Source organism: Cynara cardunculus (assembly GCF_001531365.2).
Source record: "Cynara cardunculus var. scolymus isolate 2C chromosome LG 2, CcrdV1, whole genome shotgun sequence".
Classification (NCBI taxonomy): domain Eukaryota; kingdom Viridiplantae; phylum Streptophyta; class Magnoliopsida; order Asterales; family Asteraceae; genus Cynara; species Cynara cardunculus.
In genome coordinates, this window is record NC_037529.1 from 60882737 (window position 1) to 60901848 (window position 19112).

The 19112-nt window shown below is 35.5% G+C and overlaps 2 protein-coding genes across 2 annotated transcripts; both read left to right on the forward strand.

The window, feature by feature from the left end:
• The first annotated feature begins 483 nt into the window (after window positions 1-483).
• On the forward strand, window positions 484-3844 carry LOC112507408 (rhodanese-like domain-containing protein 6). The gene is made up of 2 exons (XM_025111986.1): window positions 484-539; window positions 1803-3844. The coding sequence occupies exon 2, from the start codon at window positions 1830-1832 to the stop codon at window positions 3621-3623; it is 1794 nt and encodes a 597-aa protein (XP_024967754.1). The 5' UTR covers window positions 484-539; window positions 1803-1829; the 3' UTR covers window positions 3624-3844.
• Window positions 3845-12746: 8902 nt separating this feature from the next.
• Window positions 12747-19050, forward strand: LOC112505800 (BRASSINOSTEROID INSENSITIVE 1-associated receptor kinase 1-like). Its single transcript, XM_025109801.1, has 12 exons — window positions 12747-12987; window positions 13128-13264; window positions 13596-13728; window positions 13831-13902; window positions 15154-15297; window positions 15561-15632; window positions 15726-15797; window positions 15877-15956; window positions 16208-16339; window positions 17021-17362; window positions 18037-18431; window positions 18508-19050. Exons 2-12 carry the CDS (start codon window positions 13171-13173, stop codon window positions 18823-18825), a joined length of 1854 nt encoding a protein of 617 aa, XP_024965569.1. The 5' UTR covers window positions 12747-12987; window positions 13128-13170; the 3' UTR covers window positions 18826-19050.
• Window positions 19051-19112: the final 62 nt, after the last annotated feature.

Below are 19112 nucleotides of genomic sequence, written 5' to 3' on the forward strand. Positions count from 1 at the left end.
GGATATCTTTTTTGAAAGTTTCTATTCCATGGATCCAAGTCAATTTAATGAAAACATCTGAAATTTCAGAGTGATAATAGCAGGTAATATTTTTCTGAAGTTTTGACACATTTTTTTTCTTCTGAAAAAGGGATCATATAACAAACTTCTTTGTTGACTCACCTCAATAAAATGGTATGGCTAAAAGGAAGATAGGCATTACTTGAATTCACAAAAGCATTATTGTTTTCAAATAACATACATAAAACTTTTTGGGGTGACATTATCTTAAATGTTGTTTTCTTAACTAATCCTTTGTCCTTTAAAATTTTTAATCTTGCACTCTTCTGCAGAAGTTTCATGCACATAACCTGGATCAAGAAACTCCATAAGATGATTGTTTTACTTGTGTATGTGGATGGCCTCATCGTCACAGGGGATGATCGTGAAGAAATAGACTATTTGAAAGCAATTCTGGCCTGAGCATTTGAGATCAAAGACTTGGACCATTTAAGTATTTTTTATAAGTTGAAGTTGCGAGATCAAAGAAAGGAATTGCGGTAAGCCAATAGAAATATATTCTAGATCTGCTTTCTAATACAAACATGACAAGTTGTAAGCCAACTAACAAGCGTGTAGATCCCAGTGAAAAACTTGGTGGCATTAAAGGTGATTCGGTTGATGTTAGGAGATATCAAGATTGGTTGGGAAGTTAATCACTTGTTTCATACAAGGCCAGATATTGCTTTTGCCATCAGTTTAAGAACCCAATTTATGCATTATCCTAAGAAGGTTCATTTAAATGCAATGTTCCCTTCTGCCTTTGCACTTGAGGGCCAATCTCCATCCAGCCCGAGGAAACCGTTGCAACATGAACCAGAATAGAAGAGCTTGCCCCACCCATGAGTAAATATTTTATAGTAGCCTCATTAGACGAGCATGAATGTGCTAACTATGGATATGCTGGCTGAAGAGGAAGACCAACTTACCGATGCAGAATGGGCAGTGCCCGGGTAGAAGATCTACACGTGGATACTGTACATCTGTATGGCGAAATCTAGTGGCTTAATCAAGTAAAAAAGCAAAATGTAGTGGATTGCAGCAGTGCTGAAACAGAGTTCCATGCTATGGTCAATGGAATCTGCAAGGCCATTTGGCTCAAATGAGTAAGCTACAACTACCATTGGATGGTTCTATGAATGTAAGCTGTGGTAACAAGGTTGCCATAAGCATTCTAATAATGCTATGCAGCATCACACCATTAAACATGTAGAAATTGACGTCGCTTCATCAAAGAAAAGCTAGAGAATGAAGTGATATGCATGCCTATGTTCCAACCATGCAGCAGGTAGCTGATAAGTGATATCCTTATAAAAGGATTGTACAAGCCAAACTTAATAGAATCATCTGGAAGTTGGCCCGCCAACTTGAGGGGGCGTTGTTTTAATTATGATCATAACTGTAAACTAGGTCATTATAAATTAGTTTCCTAATTTTTAGAGATTAGATTCATTTAGAGAACAGTTCCTGTTAATGAGGAAACAAGTTGTGTATTCAAACACAGCCCTATACACTTGAAAAGAATGTAGAAATATTTCAATATTCTCATAAAAACTACAGCAACCTTTGAAATTTTAAGAGCAACAGAGAGCATAGGAATTATATGGCCATATGGGGAATTTTAAATGGCTGTGGAGTTCTGCCATGATTTTTGTATTCTATATATTGTATGTGTACTGTCAACTGATCAAGATAAAAACTGCATGCATGCTTATATATTGGGCCAACTGCTATTTATATTTCTCCTTTCTGTGACATTGCAGAAGGCTTACTCATAACCTATCTCAAGCATGAAAGATAAGAGCACCAAGCATGATGAATATGGAGTTCTGTTGTACTATAAGTACACCAAAATCCCTGATCTTGACGACCTGTTCACCTTCTACAATTCCAACTGCAGCTCACTCTCCCTTCTTGGGCGTGTGCGCCTTGCCCCTCATGGTGTCAATGTCACTGTTGGCGGAAAGTTATCAGCTTTGGAGGAACACATTGCTGCAGTGATGTCAAAGAATCATTTATTTGAGGGAACAGATTTCAAGCTAGCGACGTGCAGTGAGCCCATTAATGACAAGGTCGCAGAGGAATGTGGGTTTACTAATCTTTCCATCCGGATTGTTAAAGAATTGGTTACTTTTAGCTCTCATCCTCTTTTGAAACCGCCTGAAATATTAAATGCTGGGAAGCATTTATCTGCAGTTGAATTCCATTCAGTTCTTCAGAGTGCTGGGAAATTTCCCGAGACTGCTGCTTCAGAAAAAGTTATTCTACTGGATGCAAGAAATTTATATGAGACGAGGATAGGAAAGTTCCATGTTCCAAATGTAGAGACTTTGGATCCGGAAATACGGCAGTACAGTGACCTTCCTTCCTGGGTAGATACTCATTCTGAACAGTTACGTGGAAATCACGTTCTCATGTACTGTACCGGTGGAATCAGGTGTGAGATGGCATCAGCATATATCAGGTCCAAAGGCGTTGGTTTTGAAAACGTTTTTCAGTTATATGGTGGGATTCAGCGTTATATGGAACAGTTTCCAGATGGTGGTTTTTTCAAAGGAAAGAATTTTGTTTTCGACCATAGGGTTTCAGTTGGCAGCTCCGATGCAAATGTCTTGGGTACCTGCCTTGCTTGTAGCTCCCCATTTGATGATTACTCTTCACGGAGCAGATGCGCTTACTGTAGAATGCTTGTGTTGGTCTGTGATGCATGCCAAAGTAAAAATTCGTTCCATGTTTGTGAGTTATGTCAGAAATACGGTAAGCTTATTGAAACAGTTACAGTAACTGGAAATGGAAATTTTCAGGTGAACTCACTCCCTGCTGAACCTGCAGCTCTTTCAACTCAGGCTTCAAAAAAACTGAGAATCTTGTGCTTACATGGGTTTCGTCAGAATGCTTCTAGTTTTAAAGGAAGAACTGCATCTTTAGCTAAAAAACTCAAAAATATGGCTGAGCTTGTTTTTATCGATGCACCACATCAACTGCAGTTTATTTACCAAGCCCGCTGTGATGATGAAGAAACTGGTGATATGTCTTCTAGACAACCAAAATCTCCACCAGATAAAGTATGCAATAGAAAGTTTGCATGGTTTATTGATCCCGATACAGATGGAAATACAAGCGCTGAATGGGAAGTAGCTCGATCCCCTTTTGATTCTCTACAGTACCAGCAGCAGACTGGTGGTTTTGACAAATCACTTGCATATCTGAAAGCAGTAGTGTCTAAAGATGGACCATTTGACGGGATCTTGGGATTTTCTCAAGGAGCAGCAATGGCTGCATCCGTTGCTGCACAACAAATGAGTTTGAAGGGTGAGATAGACTTCAGATTTGTAATCTTATGCTCTGGATTTTCTGTTAGTTTAGCGGGTAACGAGCAGAATTCAATCAAGTGCCCTTCGCTTCATATATTTGGCAGTGATCACGGTAAGGATACACAGATAGCATTTGATGCTAGTAGAAGCCTTGCATCGATGTTTGAGGAAGGGTGCTCTGTTGTAGTTGAGCACGATTATGGTCATATCATCCCTACAAGATCACCATATATTGATACGATCAAAGATTTCCTTGAGCGATTTCTCTAGCTTTAAGGTAACTGAAGCTTTGGTAGTTAAACAGAAAGCGTGTGAATTTTTATATTCAAAGTTTTGGTTATTAAGATGGATATTATGATACAAGTAAGAACCATGCTATAAGTTTCTAAAAAGCATTAGGTTGTTGTAATGTACCCTGTAGCATTTCGGATTCTAGGATTATATCAAGTGCATTTTGATTGAAATAAAAACCGAAATGCTTGTGGAATTAAGATAGAAGATGGGTTGATTTGAATTTTGTCGAATTATGATATATAAACAGAGTCTCACAGTGAAGATGATCTGAAGGAAGTTGCCCGTGTTTCGACCCCTGCTGGCACCGATCCACTTTTCTTGCAATGGAGTGATCAGCCTCTTCACCGGGTTGGAAATAGTAAAACATCATCGTATCGTGTCATCTTACCGGCTAAAACAATCAAATTCGGATGACGGTATGATACAACTGTTGTGTTCAATATTTTCTCACTTTTCAGGGATCTGTGGTTCTTGTAAGAACGTTTACTGTAGAGTTCTGTTGAGATTTTTGTTTTGTTGAGGTGGTGTTAATGTTACAATAAAAAAATATATAAAATAACTGTTCTTACAAGAACCTCTACCTTTGCTGTGGATGCTCTTATGTTGCTTCCACCATTTCCTACAAAGGCGAGGGTGTTTCCACCAATAACGGACATGGGACTGTCTATCGCAATGTTGGTTGCTCTGTAAAAATAATTGTCTAAGAGAGAAATAATTTTTTTATTATTGCCACTCATAATAATTCTTGAAATTAAATTTTTAAGAAGAGAAATAGTATTTTAATAAATATATTTAAGATTTTTAAAATAATTAATGTCGTAATCTCCAAAATAAAAAGGTTGTTAGAAAGTGAGTTTGTTTTTGAAGATTTTGAATTTCGATTCCCAATTTTAAAGAAATTTTAGAGAATATGTTGGAGATGCTTTTATAATCCTTATTGAGTACCATCTTGTCATGCACTCGACAGGCTGGTCAGTAGGTTTTTGATATCCTGTGCGAAAATACAAAGGTCATGTTTGGTAAATTTAAGATAACTTATTTTTGAGCTTATCTCAAAAGTCCTGTTTGGATGAGCAAAAAGTATCGTGGAAGTAACAACACCACAGTCTCTAATGATGCCCTGGACCGGTGCCTGGGTTGCCCACCCCTAGGGTCGGCCTTGCCACTTGACTCCATCTTAGCCTCTATTAATTAGAGAATCACATCTTCCCTTTTCCTATTATATACTATTCGAGCTTAATCGTAAAGGTTTACTGCTATTCAGCAATATAAAATTATACAGTTTTGATCAAGCTTAATTTTATATTACTTCATTCTTCGACCAATTTATTCTTTCAAACCGAAACAATGAACCACTACAGAAACATAAACCTCGATAAGGAAAACCTATATACTCGATCGCTTACAAAACAACGATGCATACAAAAAAGTCTATCTTACAAACAGTTTTCAAGTTATGAGATGAGCAACTATGAGCTTCGACCGTGTTTCAAAAACTTCGAACGAAACTTCCCTTTTTTTTTAATTTTTCAAAATATTTGTTCTGTTTTCGTAATCATCAAACAACAAATGTGAATGCTGAACATACGACCAATCCCTTGATGGGTCACCATTGGTTTGTCAAAATTAAAAAAAAAATATCTAATAACGATTTTATATATTTAATAATTAATTAAGAAAAAAGAAATATGAGTGAATAAAGAAAGGACACATCTTACATTATATATCGACCATTTTATGTTTTGGTTTGTTGTTGATTTTATAGGTGTCTCATGGCCCATTTCTTTTAAACTTCTTCTTCCCAATTATTTTTCACATCAATTAACACATAAATATGAAGATCAACACCAACCCCTTTTTGTTTAGTCATAGTCTAATCACACAATGTCATATACGTATACGTATACGTATACGTACACGTACACATACGCATACATGCAAACATCATGTATCGTATATTTGCATGCCGTATATGTAAAGCGAGATACTTCGATGTAAATATACACGAGAGGATAAAACTATGTCAATTAAATATTTAAGAGGTAGGTCAAATCGTATACGTTTACCAGGAGACAAGCAAATGAGGTTGCTCATGTTTTAACTAACGAATCCCGTTGAGTTGAGGGTCCGTTTGATTTTTTATTTATCAAATTATTTGTAAGTATTGATTCGATTAGATGAATTAAAATGCATTATTTTGTAGTTTTGTCTTTCTGATCAACAAAAATTATCATTTTAATTTTATGTCTAAAAATGAAAATTAATTGTTTGATAAATCCTGAAATGAGAAAATATAAACTGTAGGAATTATTTAAAATAACATCATGATATAAACTCTACGAGTTCATTATATAATGCTTTAATAACTTAAAACATGTTTGAAACAATTAAACGTATTGATTACAATTTTAAATTTATGCATTTGTTGGTAGAGTTTTTTTTTTTTAAAGAAAACATTAGACTCGTGGTAATTTTGGAAAAGAATTCTAGCTTAATGCATTAAGACATGGGGGCTTGATTTCAAGGGCGGACCCGATATGGTTCTATACAGTGGCATAGGTCACCATTTTGTTTCTCCGTTGTAGTATAAAAAAATTAGGGCGGTGAAAGATAGGGGTGTTTGTGGTCTGGTTTAGACGGTTCAATACCCCAAACCACGAATAAAACTGCAATAGTCGTTTACGAAATTTCCAAACCAGGTTGTTTGATAGCAAACGACCAAATCGATCAAACTGAACCACAAAATGATGGTTTGGTTTGAATTAAAGGATAAAAGATTTGAACACATTGATTACATATAGAGATGGCTAAAAACCGGTCCCAATCGGTCCTAATCTTTCTCATAACCGGCCATAACCGGTCCCGGTCGAAAATGATAGGACCGGTCAAGGTACCTCATAACCGGTTATGAGCCGCCGGTCCCAACCGGTCCTTGCATTAAAAAATAAGATTTTTTTTTGATTTTTTTAATGATATATATTTTTAATACATTATAAAATTTACAATTGAGTCACTCAAATACACTTTAAAAATGCGTTTTAATATAATTAAAATTACGTTTTCTTATAAAAATACATTATAAAATTATTTAAAAATACATTTATTTATAAAATTATTTGAATTTTCGGGCCACGCCAGGCCGGTCCATAGTCGGTCCCGGTCGGTCCCGGTCCCACGAAACTACCAAAAACCTTAACCGGTCCCGATTTTCGGTCCCATAACCGGTCCTTACCGGTCCCGGGCCGAGCTGGTCCTTTGTCGGTCCTGGTCCTCCGGCAGTCCCGGGCGGGGCCGATTTGGCCATCTGTAATTACACATACAAAAAGCAATGAGTTAACAAACCAACCACATGGAATGAAGTCGAAATTGCTACCAAAGCCATCGTTGACCAAAGCCGGTCAAACCTTTGAATAAAGGATTGTTAGGATTATCAAGGAAAATGTATAAAAATTGATTTTGTATATAATTTAATACTATTATTATATTATCCATATTAATAATAAAAAAATACATCAAAATTAAGTTTTCTAATTTTAAATAATAATAAAATAAGCAACAAAATAGTAAAATAAGATTGTAAATGTGTTACAAACAACTCAAATTATGATTATTACATCTTTAATTTTGTTTTTTTTAAAATTAAATTCGTTTATTGCTAACTTTGTACCCTTCAATTTTATTTTATTTTTATTGCTTCTGATTTTATTTTATGGTTTTATATAGTTTTTATAGAGTAAAAGAGTTTTACAAAATTGAAACAGACCAATTACCAGATCCACTTATCATCCCCGACATAACCATAAAAATATCAGGTTAGTTATGGGTTTTATGGAGTATTCTGATGTATTAGTATGACTAGATTTTTATCTTGTATTTGAATTTGTCTATTAATTTTATGAAGTTAAAACATGAAACTTTAATTAGTTGTACGCGAAATAAGTTGTAAACTTGAATTTTAAGAATATAACGTAAATGTGTTATGAGATAGTAAATATATAGCATTAATATACTCGTTGTCGGAATTTTAAAACTTGATTAACCGAATGTATATATGTGTGTGTGTGTGTGTGAAGGATCTTGTAAGAAGAATATTAAGGTGAAAATCGTAATAAGAAATCTGGAATATTGATTTTCTTTAATCTCAAACCTACCCATGAATCTCGTTTGATACGGAGATTGCTCTGATACATCTCATCTCGGTACATCTCACCCTAATGTACATACAATGGTGGAAATCAAATCTATCACTTCCCACCTTAATTCTAGTTTTACCGGAATCCAACTCTCTCTCTCTCTCTCTCTCTCTCTCTATATATATATATATACATACACACACACACACACACATACTAGAAGGGTACTCGCGCAATGTCGCGAGATACATCTCCATTTTGATGTTTCGTTTTATTTTTCATTTATGTTGATATAATACGGTTTATGTGGTTTTGAGAAAAAAATATTTTTTTACTTTTGAATAAAATGAATTTGAAGGCGTCATAAAAATTTGAAAAAATATATCAATATTAATATCAAATTAACTATTTAAAAGTTCTCGTTTTTTTTGTACATTCTTTTATTATACTTTAATTTAAGTCAAAATGAAGTAATTTATTTTTGGCTTAACAATAAAAATTTTATTAAAAAAAATCTCCTTGTGGCCACGGAGGTTCAAATGCGGTGACTCCGGGCTATCTGCAAAACAAGTGGTCGCCCTGGGATTAGTCGGCTCGCATAGCGGGTTGGATATCCAAGTTAATAAAAAAAAAAAAACTGCTAGTTAGAGACTTGTGAAAGACTTGGCTCTTTAGGACATATCTCGTGTCGTTTTGGAGATAGGGACTTTATTGGTTTTAGTAACATATGTCTTTATTATAAACTTTATGAACGGTTTGATTTTTAATCTATTGATGTTAATCTTTAAATTGTCATTTTAGCTGATTTAAGTGTGGTCCCATAGAAAGGAACTTATCATTCAATTGATGTATTATAAAATAATTAATTAGTCGTTTTTTTCCATTGTGAGGGTGTAAACGAGCCGAGTCAATTCAAGTAGCAGGTTATTCGAGCTCGGCTCGAAAAATTAATATCAGACTCGAGCTCGATTAACTTTTTCAAAGTCGGACTTGAGCTCGAGCTCGAGCTCAACTATTTTTTTCAATGTTCGAGTTCAAGCTCGATGCTCTTTTATTAGCTCGAAATTTGAGATCAATTAACCCTTTTATTTTTTCATACTCGATATTTTTATATTTTGATTATATAATTTATAAACATATAAATATGTTTGACTCGAAAAGTTTATGCTCGAATGGCACGACTCGACTCGTATAGTTTAATTTAGCTTTTGGACGAGTCGAGTCAAACATTGGTGTTATGGTGCTCGATTAGTACATGAAGTTTCTAAGTTTTCTATTTTAACCATGATTTTAATTTATAAAAAGGCCCCTTTTAAACTTTTTAAGAATTACCAAACAAACTCTAAACTTTAAGAAGTTATGCTTTTACAATTTAATCTATCTACTTCTTGAAAATTACCCAACGGTCCTTGAACTTTACTGAACTATGTTTTAGCTCATGAGAATATAGAACTTTACATTTAACCCTCAAATTTGACTTAAAGTCACTATGGAACCCTAGAAAATCATGTAAATACATATTTTTAATTTAGATTGGCTAAAAAAGTTGTAAAACATTACACTTTTAACCTTGTTTTTAGAAATTGATTACATTTTGAACACCCAAATGCTATAATACATATATTAACTTTTAGTTGTACATTATTGATGTATTTAGACCCAAGTGGTCTAATAAAGTATAATAAATGATGAAACAACCCTAAAACAATTTTACGATCATACGTAACTTTTGTAATATATTCTGGGAACGCGGACACAGGTGGTGGAATAGAATAACATGGTTGAAGCGTAATGATCATACGTAACTTGTAATATATTCTGGTTAACGTTTAGCAATACTACAATGTAATAGCCTCGGTTGGTTATTATGAACTTGTAGGAGATTTGTTAGACGTGACCCTGAATTGTCTACATTAACAAATTCCAAGTGAATTTCATGTGTAAATTTTATAGGTCGCATACAGATATATTAACTCATGTAACTGCTCGTTATTTGGGACTAAATTATAATAGATAGCCCTAAGTTAGGGAATAATGATGCGTGATCTTATAAGTGAGAATTCTAAAGCTGATAAGCCATTAATAGAAGTTGTCGACTTAATAAAACATATGCAAAAACATTTTAAAAAACGTTACTTTAGCATTTAATAAGTAACAGATATGTAAGATGAATCGTTTAGTATAATAACAAACGTCGTATGGCTGTGAAACGCGTACTCATTGATGTATTCTTGTTGTTAAAACAAGCGATGAAATCATTAGATTTCATGCATAGATATTTTTGTTGTATTATTTGGTGTTTAAATGTATATTTCTATCAGATACATGTATTATGGGTGCTTACATGCAAAACCTGATGAATTTAATTAAGGCCAACATAAGATTTTGAGATTGAATTGGTGAAACAATTGAATCGAGAACCAAGAAAGAGTTTGTGAAATCCGCATGGTTCGTGCAAGACATGTTCATGATTTGGCATAATCGTGTGAATAAGAACCTGTGACATGGCAGTTTGAGTTTCTGGTGTAATTTGGCATGGTTGTCGCATTCAGCTGAGTTTCATAAGACTGTTAAATGTGATGCGTGTGTATAAGTGAAAGAGTATGTCCAATGTATGTACAACGTGTTAAGGGAGTCGTGCATGTTATGTGTTTTACTTATTTTAAACTCTTCCGGCATACTAAATGATGTTCAGTGTTTATGTAAATGTTTTCCTGTACAAATGAATCAGATAAATTTTAAATTTTTGATAATTGAACGCGAATTTGAAAGAAACCAATAGTGTCTAACGACAATTAAACTTGAAATAGGATATCATATCGAACACAAGATGCTAGCAGACTTGCCATTAAACCAATTATTGACAACGGTGGATCCATGTGCAAGACAGTGGGATCCTGTACCACCAGATTATCATTTCGTCATAGTGGGAAAAAAATTAAGACCATTAACAGTGGCACCACTATAACAAAATTGGATTTATAAGATGCCACCAATTTTCAAGCGTCATAATAAACCGTTTTATAGGACGTAATCATGACCAAAAATAAAACATCATATCTAAAAGCGTTGTAATAAGTTGATAAGACGCTTTTGGACGTCTTAACAAGTTTTTTAGAACATTTTTAATACAAAGTGTCGCATTAACAATTTTACATGACACTTTTGAGAAAATGTCTTATAAACCTATTTTTCACAAGACACTTGTTTCTATAAGACAGTTTTTCAACAAAATGTCCTATAAAATTACTAATTGAACGTTTTGTATTAAAAATGTCATAAACAACTTGTTAACATGTCCAAAAACGTTCTATAAACTTATTATAACGTCTTTAGATAGAACGTTTTATTTTTTTATCCTACAAAGTGATATGTCAGGACACTTAATTTTTAAAGACCTTCCAGCCTAGTGGTAAAGGCTTGGACATGACATAGTCATGAACCCAAGTTCGAGCCCTGGGAGGGGAGTGTTGGCGACATTTAAGTGGGGCCATGTTTAGTCTCCAAAATTGTCGGGGATTAGTCGGGCGTTGGCCCGGACACCCTTACAAAAAAAAAGTGATATGTCAGGACACTTAATTTTTATTGGCATCCTATAGACTCGATTTTGTTGTAATGCACCATTATATGTCGTTATGTGTTACCACAAGACATTGTTGTCAGAAACTACGATAACATATCAAAATTTAAATTTAAGCTTTAATGGGTAATAACAATGAAACACAAAAACCTTGAGGGACTGTTTGGTTGATTTTCCATCAAGTAATGTATGTATAAAATTGTCTGTATGAATTAATATGTCTATATAAATTAGAAAAGTTCTTGTTTAAAGGATTTTTTTCAAGATAGAAGGAACGCATTTTTTAATTAACAATAATAGATTTAGAAAAAACTTGATTTTTTTACATAAAACTCTCCTAAAAACTTACTGAATAAAACTCTTTTATATCATTAAACCAATATCAAATAGTCATATATAACTGAGTAACTAAATAAGTGGAGTTAATAGTCATGTCTCATATCTTCAAACAAACTAGTTATGTACATACGCAATGCGGTGGGAGCCGTGAATTTTAACGATTTTGAAGTTTCACTGGTTTTATTAGAGAATATTTAACGATAATATAAGTTACATTTGGTCTTTACATATTAATACAATTTGAATAAATAAGAGTTATGGTTCCAATTACAGTCTATCGATAAAAAAAATTGTATGACAGTTTAAATTCCAACATATTTAAACGACTCCACAAATGTGTTTGATTTACTCCAAGAGCAAAGAATCAATAGACCGAGAGTTCTAGAGCAATTGAATGAGAAAATTTTTAATAACTCGTGGTGAATATCAATTTGAATCTCACCCTCGGGTTTGGGGAGAAGACATAGAGGTATGAGAGGATGAAGACATGAATGAAAAATGTCAAAAATATCTTGAGAACATGAAAAAAAAAAAAAGTAATAATGTGCATTAATAACTTGTATTATATGTTATTTTAATTGTATATTAAAAGATCTTAAGATTGAATACATACAATAGTAATACTTAATACATTATAAATTGTTTTTAAGACATTTAAAACTTTGTCTATAAATATATAATACTTTATACATTAAAAATTATTTTTAAAATTTTGATAAATCTGATTTATAAGATAATATAGATATAAATAAACATAAGTGACGGCCCATATGGGAATTAAGATGGGTTTATTTGGTGAGAGTGAAAAAGTTGGTGGTGAATTCCGTGCATCATCTTTCTCCCTCTCTAAAAACTCTTGGTTGCATCTGTCCTAATAGGCGGCGGGCATTGTGGGTCCAGCCCCGTGCGTGCGTTTGACCCCGTTATTTCTTGCCCCCACTCCCACTCAGTCCTTTTCCATTTCGTTCTTTCAGCAAAAAAAAAATATACTATCGTTTTATGCTGATTTAACAATCATTAACACAAAATATTCAAACAGATTTGCTGTATTTCAGGCTCAGAGTTGAAAAATGTTATCAACATAAAGCAAGATTTAAAATCTTGAATCTCTCTCTCTCTCTTCTTTTACAACCAGTTTGTCTTTATGAGAGAGAAACACAGAAAAAGAGAACCTTTGACTAATTACTCGACGACTTCCCCCCATTCACCCTGCTCTCTTCAATCTCTCTGATTACAGCAAAACCAACAAATTTTTTGCTTTGCTCTACATATTCAAGATTTTCTTCAAGTGGGTTTTCTTTCTTTTGTGTTTGATTAGATTTGTAGACGATTAATACAGAGGGTTCTGTTTTCGTCTTTAAAGCTAGGGTTTGCTATTTGGGTATTTTGAATTTCTTGATCTGAATGAGCGATTGATGACGAATCTAGGTGTTTAGCTTGACCGACCCGAACCGGTGCCTAGTTTTAGGAAATGGATCGGCCAGTCTCCCTGATTTCAGCTTCTGCTCTCGTCTGGTTCATTTTGGTCTTCAACATCTTGTCAAACGTCTACGGGAATGCTGAAGGTATCTGCTTTTTGTGTTCTTGAATCGCCTTTTGTATTTCAATGCCCATTTTCTTGATTTGAGTTTAATGGAGGTGTTGACTTTGGTTGGTGAAATCGTTGTTAACCAAATGTAGTAATTTATTTCAATTGGGTTTTGTTAGAATGATTTGCCCCAATCTTGGTAGCTCTAGTTCTAATTATAGGCAGTGGGCCTCAAGATGGAATTGTTCTTGAATTTGACATCAAATTGCAAACGATGATTGATGTTAATCTTGTTTATGCAATTAAAGTTCATCATTTTGATGTTTTTTAGGATGAGTTGATGATTAAGTTTGATGTGTGTAAGACAGGCGACGCATTGAATGCACTAAAGACTCAATTAGGTGATCCAAATAATGTTCTTCAAAGTTGGGATGCGACTCTCGTAAATCCGTGTACTTGGTTTCATGTTACCTGCAACAACGATAACAGCGTCACAAGAGTGTAAGCTCTTATCATCTCGTTTTGATAAAGATGAAAGCTAATATTATCGGATTGGATGGTAGTTATTAAAGGATATTGTGTTTTGTTGTTTGTTTTACCCAGTGATCTTGGAAACGCGAATTTGTCGGGTCAACTCGTTCCACAGCTTGGTCAACTCACTAATTTACAATATTTGTAAGTCGTCTCTAGCATGCGTGATTATTACAACCTCTGTTACTTTTTCTTGGATGCAAATATTGTGTGCGTCTATATAATTTGAAAGTGTCGGGTTCTAACTTCATTTCTTACTATATAATAATCGTCTTTTTCGTGCTATTTCCATGTTTAGGAGCTTCGTTTTCATCGACGTGTGCACATATCCTTATATATTTTCCCAAAACTAGCTGCTTTTGGGATTTGTTAACGTTATATGCTGATGATGCACGTGTCATATTTCTAAATTTGTTCAACTCATGCACTTGGTATCTTTCGCCATGGCCCCAGTGAGACCTTGGTGACTTGATATATCTCGTGTTTCAACTAGCGTTGTTTGTAGATGGTATCACTCCATCTCAATTGTGGATGACGCACTAAATGCAAATTGACATCCATGTTCTTTTCAAGATTCTCGCCCTGGAGGTCTTCTCGGAAACAAGAGGGTAGAGGTCAGGTCTGCGTACATCTCACCTCTCCCTGTTAAGCGAGATATATTGTGTTTGTTTGGTTTAGTTTTGTTCTTGTCAAGATTATCCAAAATAGCGTACCCCTTGAAAGATACTAAACTATTTCAACTAGAGAAAGGAATTTCCAACATATATAGAGGCTTCATGGTCCGTTGTACGAGATTCCAACACACCCCCTCAAACGGAGGCTAGACAATACAATGCCATCAAGAACGAAGGCGAAAGAGTGTGTCGAGTCCCTAGGTGGTGCTAGACCCCGGCTCTAATACCATGTTGTGAAACACCATTTAAATAATCTCTAAAAGAACCCTTATCAAGAGAGTGGAGTTTCCATCACACACACACACACATATATATATATATAGGTTTGATGGTCAGTGTCTATATGGGTGTCCAACAGGTATTATATGATCAAGATTCAGTTTTCTTGAAAACCCTTTGTGCAAGGAAAATGCTCGTCTTGTCAAGCATGAGAAACGTAAATGTATGTTGAATGTTACGCCAACCATTCAAATGAGTTCTAGATAACATGGGCAACCTTCTTCATGCTTATTTCTTAGTTTCTTCTATGAATATGCACTTATAATTCGGATCTTTTTTTGGAAATATATATAATTACATACGGAAAAAATCACACACGCTCCTCACATCTAGTGAGGCTTGAACCCTTAACCTCCCGAGAGGTTGGAATTCTGGTATTCCTTGTCATCTTTGTATTGTTACTAACACAATCGTGTTTCTGAACCGATGTGTTGTTTGGCAGGGAACTTTACAGTAATAACATTACTGGAAGAATTCCTAATGAGCTTGGGAACTTAACGAACTTGGTGAGCTTGGATCTTTACCTCAACCGGTTAGATGGCACCATTCCAGATACATTGGGCAAGCTGCAGAGGCTTCGTTTCCTGTATGAACTCGCATTCGTCTTTTAATTCGTTGATCAACATTTTAGCCGAAATTTAGCATATCCGTTTTTCTTTCTTTTACGCACTTTTCACTAGACTCTTCAGGGTAGTGGTCAGATCTGCATACATCTTACCCACCAGACCCCACCTCTAGATGGGATATACCGGGCTTGTTCGGTTTGGTTTTTTTGCTATTTTTGTGATTGACCATTTCGGTTGTTTGGGAAATCGTGGTGTAATTTCTTTGTTGTTTTTGCAAGGACAGTCGTCTCAACAACAACACTTTGACGGGTACTATTCCAGTTTCGTTAACGACTATAACTTCGTTACAAGTTCTGTAAGTATCAACGTTGACACACTTATTTTTCCTTATTTCCATGCATCTAATATTATTTCAGACGGTAAATTATATTCTTGATGTGTATTATAGTGATCTATCAAACAACCTTCTGAGAGGAGATGTCCCGGTTAATGGTTCCTTTTCTCTTTTCACACCTATCAGGTATGTTGTGAGCCATTTCCATCTTCCGTTTATGAAAAATGTGACACCTTATGTTAACGGTGAACTTATTTTCGTTCAGTTTTGCCAATAACCCCGAATTACGAGCTCCTGCAGTTACTCCTCAAACTCCATCTCCACCGAGCTCCCAGTCTCCTTCTGGTAATTGTAAATTTATTGTTAGCGGGATTTTAGTTTCAGATAAATTTACGTTTCGATCGTGGATTTGGAAACTTAGAAAATTAAAATATCGTACATTACATTAACAATAGCTTATTAACTTACTTGAGTTTCTCCGTTCGATAAAAGCCTGTAAAAGACATTTAAACGAAGTTACATGTCTACAAGCTACCGCTTTATTTTTTAAGGAAATATAACATTCTAATTTACGTAATGTTGACATGTTCTTTCAGTCGCGAACAGTGCCACTGGGGCCATTGCCGGAGGAGTTGCTGCTGGTGCCGCTCTTCTGTTTGCGGGTCCTGCGATCGCACTTGCTTGGTGGCGACGAAGAAAACCACAGGATCATTTCTTTGATGTACCCGGTTAGTAAGATGCCATTTGTTCACACCATTTACCTCTATGCTCTCCGTCCCCCATCACAATTCTTTTGACGTCAAGTATCAAATTTGCACCATGTACGAGTGTACTATGAACACATATTTTTATAAGATGCTTTTGCAAATAATATCATAAAAATACTAAGGGTTGGGTTCCGGTGAGGATGAGAGTTATGGTGAGAAGTGTAAGAAGAGATATTCACCCTTGGATCAATCCTAATTGCAGATCAACATTAATGAGAAGCACCGGATCAATTCCCTATCTAAAGCGCGATTCATGGGTTGGTTTGAGATTAAAAGTGATCAAGGGTCCAAATCCCTTTTTACACTTCTCACCTTAACTCCTATTCTCACACAATCCTCCGTCAAAGACTAATAGGACGTTTTTAAAGTATCATAAACAACTTGGGAATGCACCCAAAAGCGTCCTGTCAATTTATTGTAACACCTTTACATAGGGCGCACAATTGTTCAGTCCTATAAACTTAAGCCTTAAAGCAGTCTATTAGGACATATTTTGCATCTTGTGAAAGCCGATTTTGTAGTAGTGGCTCTTTTGTCTAATGGGGTTTCACATATTCTCACACACGACAAACGAAAATGTTGAAAAGTTGGATCACAAATACGATCATTCGTCTTCTTACTCATAATTTTTTGTATCTGCAGCTGAAGAGGATCCCGAAGTTCATTTAGGGCAATTAAAGAGGTTTTCTCTTCGCGAACTACAAGTTGCAACCGACAATTTCAGTAATAGAAACATTCTTGGGCGTGGTGGATTCGGAAAGGTTTACAAAGGACGACTTGCCGATGGCTCTCTGGTAGCCGTAAAACGGCTAAAAGAGGAGCGTACTCAAGGTGGGGAGATGCAGTTTCAAACGGAGGTCGAAATGATCAGTATGGCCGTTCATCGAAATCTACTTCGGTTGCGGGGATTTTGCATGACACCCACTGAGCGATTGCTAGTTTATCCATATATGGCCAATGGCAGCGTTGCATCATGCTTAAGAGGTACCTTCTCCTACCAATATAGCTTTTGTGTTACGGCAAAAAGCATGGTTTAGATCCTATTTCGTGTAACGAATAATACTTTTTCCTCAATCGATGTAACATTTTTTTTTCTATTTTGCAGCCATTTTGACCGGTAACCTGCTGACCTTGTAACATTTGATGACGTAAACGGTATCAACACAATCAAATGTTACATATTCAGCAGGCTGCCGTTCAAAATGGGTAAAAATTAAGAAACTTAGAAACTTTTTAACATTAAACAGGAAATTTTGAAACTTTTTTACATTGATTGAGAAAATTTATTAGTTACACTACGGGAGGGTTCATGTGAGAACCGCAAATAAGTTGAGAACCAAGGATCTAATTTTATAGTGTGTATTCATTGATAAATATACACTATAATTCTATAAAATTCATCGAAATATATATTGTCGATGAGTATATTCATCAATGAATATATTTACTTGTATACGTTTGTATTCTGTCAACGAATATATTCAACAATTAATATACACTAAAAAACTAGTTCTCTGGTTCTCATTTGAATCGGACTCTAGGAACTAGTCAAACTTTATTGCATGTTGATGCGTTTTGCTCTGTGTTATGCAAAATGTAAAGAAAACGGGAAGTTAGAGGTGTGATATCTAACGAGCTGATTATCGTGATCACTGTAGAGAGACCCGATGCACAAGATCCGCTAGATTGGCCAATACGGAAGCGGATTGCATTGGGATCCGCAAGAGGTCTTGCGTATTTGCATGATCATTGTGACCCGAAGATTATTCATCGGGATGTAAAGGCTGCAAATATATTGTTGGATGAGGAGTTTGAAGCAGTTGTTGGAGATTTCGGCTTGGCTAAGCTTATGGATTATAAGGATACCCATGTTACGACAGCTGTGCGTGGTACGATCGGACACATAGCCCCTGAATACCTATCGACCGGGAAATCTTCGGAAAAAACAGATGTTTTTGGGTACGGTGTGATGCTTCTCGAGCTTATAACTGGACAGCGGGCTTTTGATCTTGCTCGGCTTGCCAACGATGATGATGTCATGTTGCTTGATTGGGTTAGTTTATTAGCCTAACAACTGGTTTTTCAGGTATCAGCTAGTTTGCCGCTAAGTTAGTTGATTTGGTTTACAGGTGAAAGGACTTTTGAAGGAAAAGAAGTTGGAGACATTGGTAGACGGTGACCTGAGAGGTAACTACATCGACGAGGAGGTGGAACAACTGATACAAGTAGCGTTGTTGTGCACACAAGGGACTCCGTTGGAACGGCCCAAGATGTCGGAAGTGGTGAGAATGCTGGAAGGCGATGGGCTAGCGGAGAGGTGGGAGGAGTGGCAGAAAGAGGAGATGTTCCGTCAAGACTTCAACTCGACACATAATCCAAATACTGATTGGATTATTGCTGATTCGACTTACAACCTTCGTCCCGATGAATTATCTGGCCCGAGATAATCCATTGTATCGAAACCGATATTTATCATCAACATTGTGCATATGGAAATTCTTCTTTGTTGTTATTGTCACCTACGACTCTTTCCTGTGTGTCTAGAGTTTTGGTCTTTCTTGTGTCTATAGATTGGCAGGTGGGAGTAAGAATTTTCCAACCCCAAATGCTATTTTAAGTTTTTGTCATGTAGTAAGCAAACCAGATGAACAAATAAATACATTTTCTTGCTGTTTTTGGTCTCTTTTGCTTTTGGGTTTTTGTTTTCAATCGAAACATTCGAGATTTCGTTAGA

Bases quoted from the DNA above. Each gene is read 5' to 3' on its own strand.
- LOC112507408 (XM_025111986.1), top strand. From the start codon at position 1,830: ATGAAAGATAAGAGCACCAAGCATGATGAATATGGAGTTCTGTTGTAC.
- LOC112505800 (XM_025109801.1), top strand. From the start codon at position 13,171: ATGGATCGGCCAGTCTCCCTGATTTCAGCTTCTGCTCTCGTCTGGTTC. The intron at 13,729-13,830 runs GTAAGCTCTTAT...TGTTTTACCCAG, and splicing joins GATAACAGCGTCACAAGAGT to TGATCTTGGAAACGCGAATT. The intron at 15,798-15,876 runs GTATGTTGTGAG...ATTTTCGTTCAG, and splicing joins TCTCTTTTCACACCTATCAG to TTTTGCCAATAACCCCGAAT.